We start from the raw sequence: 2,385 nt of genomic DNA on the forward strand, positions 1-2,385 counted from the left end.
AAGATGTGCAGATTAGGTGAATTGGCCAAACTAAATTGCCCATGGTGTTCAGGGATGTGTGGGTTAGGTGCAGTAGTCAGGGAATATGTAGAGTAATGGGGTGGGTGAGTGGGATGCTCTTCGGAGGGTCAGTGTGGCCTTGTTGGGCCATGTGGCCTGTTTCCACATTGTAGGGATTCTGTGAATTGATCTCGGTCTATGCAGTTTGCAGGCTCACAGATGACTAACTGCAATACTGTACATACATAGGGGTGGATTTTCTTCAAGGCAATGAACATCAAGGGGGGATAGTTATGTTCTCCCTTGATGGAGACAGTCATTGCCTCGCAGTTGTGTGGCAAAAATGTAACCTTGTTCATGTTCCAAGCCTACATCTCTGGCAGTAAAATGCTTTGGAACATCCTCAGGTGACAAAAAAGTGCTATACTTTTGGGGTGGCATGATGGCTCAGTGGTTGGCACTGCTGCCTCACAGCACCAGGGACCCGCCTCAGGCAGGTCTGTGTGGAGTCTGCACATTCTCCCTGTGTCTGCGTGGGCTTCTCCTGGGTGCTCTGGTTTCCTCCCACAGTCCAAAGATCTGCAGACTCAATAAATTGGCCATGCTAAATTGCCCACAGTGTCCAGGGATATGCAGGCTAGGTGGATTAGCCATTGAAAAATACAGGGATAGAATAGGAGGCTGGGTGGAAGGGCGGTGTGGATTTGATGGGCTGAATGGCCTACTTCCACACTATCGGGATTCGTGATACAAATGCAAGTTCCTTCTTTCCATTCTTGCCCTGAAGCATGTGGTTCTGTCTCATATCCACTCAAGAGATGGCAACCCTTTGAAGACAGGAGCAGCCTCTATTCTTTTGGAAAGTACTTCTTCCACTCTGTGTCCTTCACAGCCTTGTAGACAGCAACAATGAGATCGGGAAATAACCCAAAGCTATAATCTTCTGGACTCTTCATTAAACTGTGGAACCTGAAAAGTACAATTAATGTCCAAGTCAATGAAGATATTTCTCAGCAATCCCTAAATGCTGAGTTTTAGTACTCAGCAGGCCCAGGAGTCAAAATAACTGAGTAGATCATTGCTCTGAATTGCTTATAAATGTCACCTTCACATTTCTGGAGGCTTTGATCAGAAAGGTTGCTGACTCCTCTCCAATATACAGCTTAAAATCAGCTCCAATTCCCAACCATCCAGCTGAGAGCGGAGCCCTGTACAAACTGGAACCTGGTCAGTGGGAGCACTGTCACCTCTGTCTCAGAAGCTTTGTCTATTTAAACCAGAGACTTAGTCAAAGAGTCATTCAGCATGGACAGATCCTTCAGTTCAACTCATCCATGCCAACCAGACATCTTAAATTAATCTAGTCCCATTTGCCAGGATTTGGCCTCTATGCCTCTAATCCCTTCCTATTCATATACCCATACAGATGTCTTTTAAATGCTGTAATTGTACCAGCCTCCACCACTTCCTCTGGCAGCTCATTCCATACACATGCCACCATCTGTGTGAAAAAGTTACTCCTTAGATCCCTTACGAATTCTTCCTCTCTCATGTTAAACCTGTGCCCTCTAGTTTTGGACTCATACCCTGGGAAAGTTGTTGGCTATTCACCATATCTATGCCCCTCATGATTTTATAAACCTCTATAAGGTCACCCCTCAGCCTCCAATGCTCCAGGGAAAATAGCCCCAGTCTATTCAGCCTCTCCCTATAGGTCAAACCCTCCAACTCCAGCAACATCCTTACAAATCTTTTTTGTCCCCTTTCAAGTTTAACAACATTATTCTTAAAGCAGGAAGACCAGAACTGAGCCCTATATTCTCAAGGTGTCCTCAACAATGGCCACTTTGAGGGACAGCCAGTTCATGACATCCCAACTCCTATACTCAATGCACAGTCCAATAAAGGCAAGTGTATCAATCCCCAACTTCACTCCCCTGTTTACCCATGGCTTCGCTTTCAAGGAACTATGAACCTGCACTCCAAGAATTCGTTGCTCAGCAATACTCCCCAGGACCCTGCCCTGATTTATCTTACCAAATGCAACACCTTGCATTTATCTAAATTAACCTCTGTCTACCACTCCTCATCCATTGGCCCACCTTAATAAGCATTGATCTTACATTATAAACCTGAACGTGTGGAAGGCATTGGTGAGAGACACCTGCAGTACTGTGTCCAATTGTGGTCTGCTTATTTGAGGAAGGATGTGGTGACACTGGAGGCTGTTCAGAGGATGTTACCCAGACCGATCCCAGGGATGAAAGGGCTGTCCTACTATGGAGCAGTTAAATAGCTTGGGCTTGTCCTCACTGGAGTTCAAAAGAATGAAGGAGGGGTCTGATTGAGGGATAGAAAATGGGAAAGGGGATTGAGAAGGTGGAT

At 45.8% G+C, this 2,385-nt stretch overlaps 1 protein-coding gene across 4 annotated transcripts in view; it reads right to left on the bottom strand.

The window, feature by feature from the left end:
- Positions 1-556: 556 nt before the first annotated feature.
- The window catches only part of LOC122554620 (2-5A-dependent ribonuclease-like), a 48,808-nt gene continuing 46,979 nt past the window's right edge, over positions 557-2,385 (bottom strand). For all 4 annotated transcript variants that reach the window (XM_043699937.1, XM_043699936.1, XM_043699934.1 and 1 more), the window contains exon 7: positions 557-969. In XM_043699937.1, coding sequence (XP_043555872.1) covers positions 849-969 — 121 coding nt within the window. In that variant the 3' untranslated portion in view covers positions 557-848. The remainder of the gene's footprint in view (positions 970-2,385) is intronic.

Source organism: Chiloscyllium plagiosum, chromosome 11 (genome assembly GCF_004010195.1).
Source record: "Chiloscyllium plagiosum isolate BGI_BamShark_2017 chromosome 11, ASM401019v2, whole genome shotgun sequence".
NCBI classification, from domain to species: Eukaryota; Metazoa; Chordata; class Chondrichthyes; order Orectolobiformes; family Hemiscylliidae; genus Chiloscyllium; species Chiloscyllium plagiosum.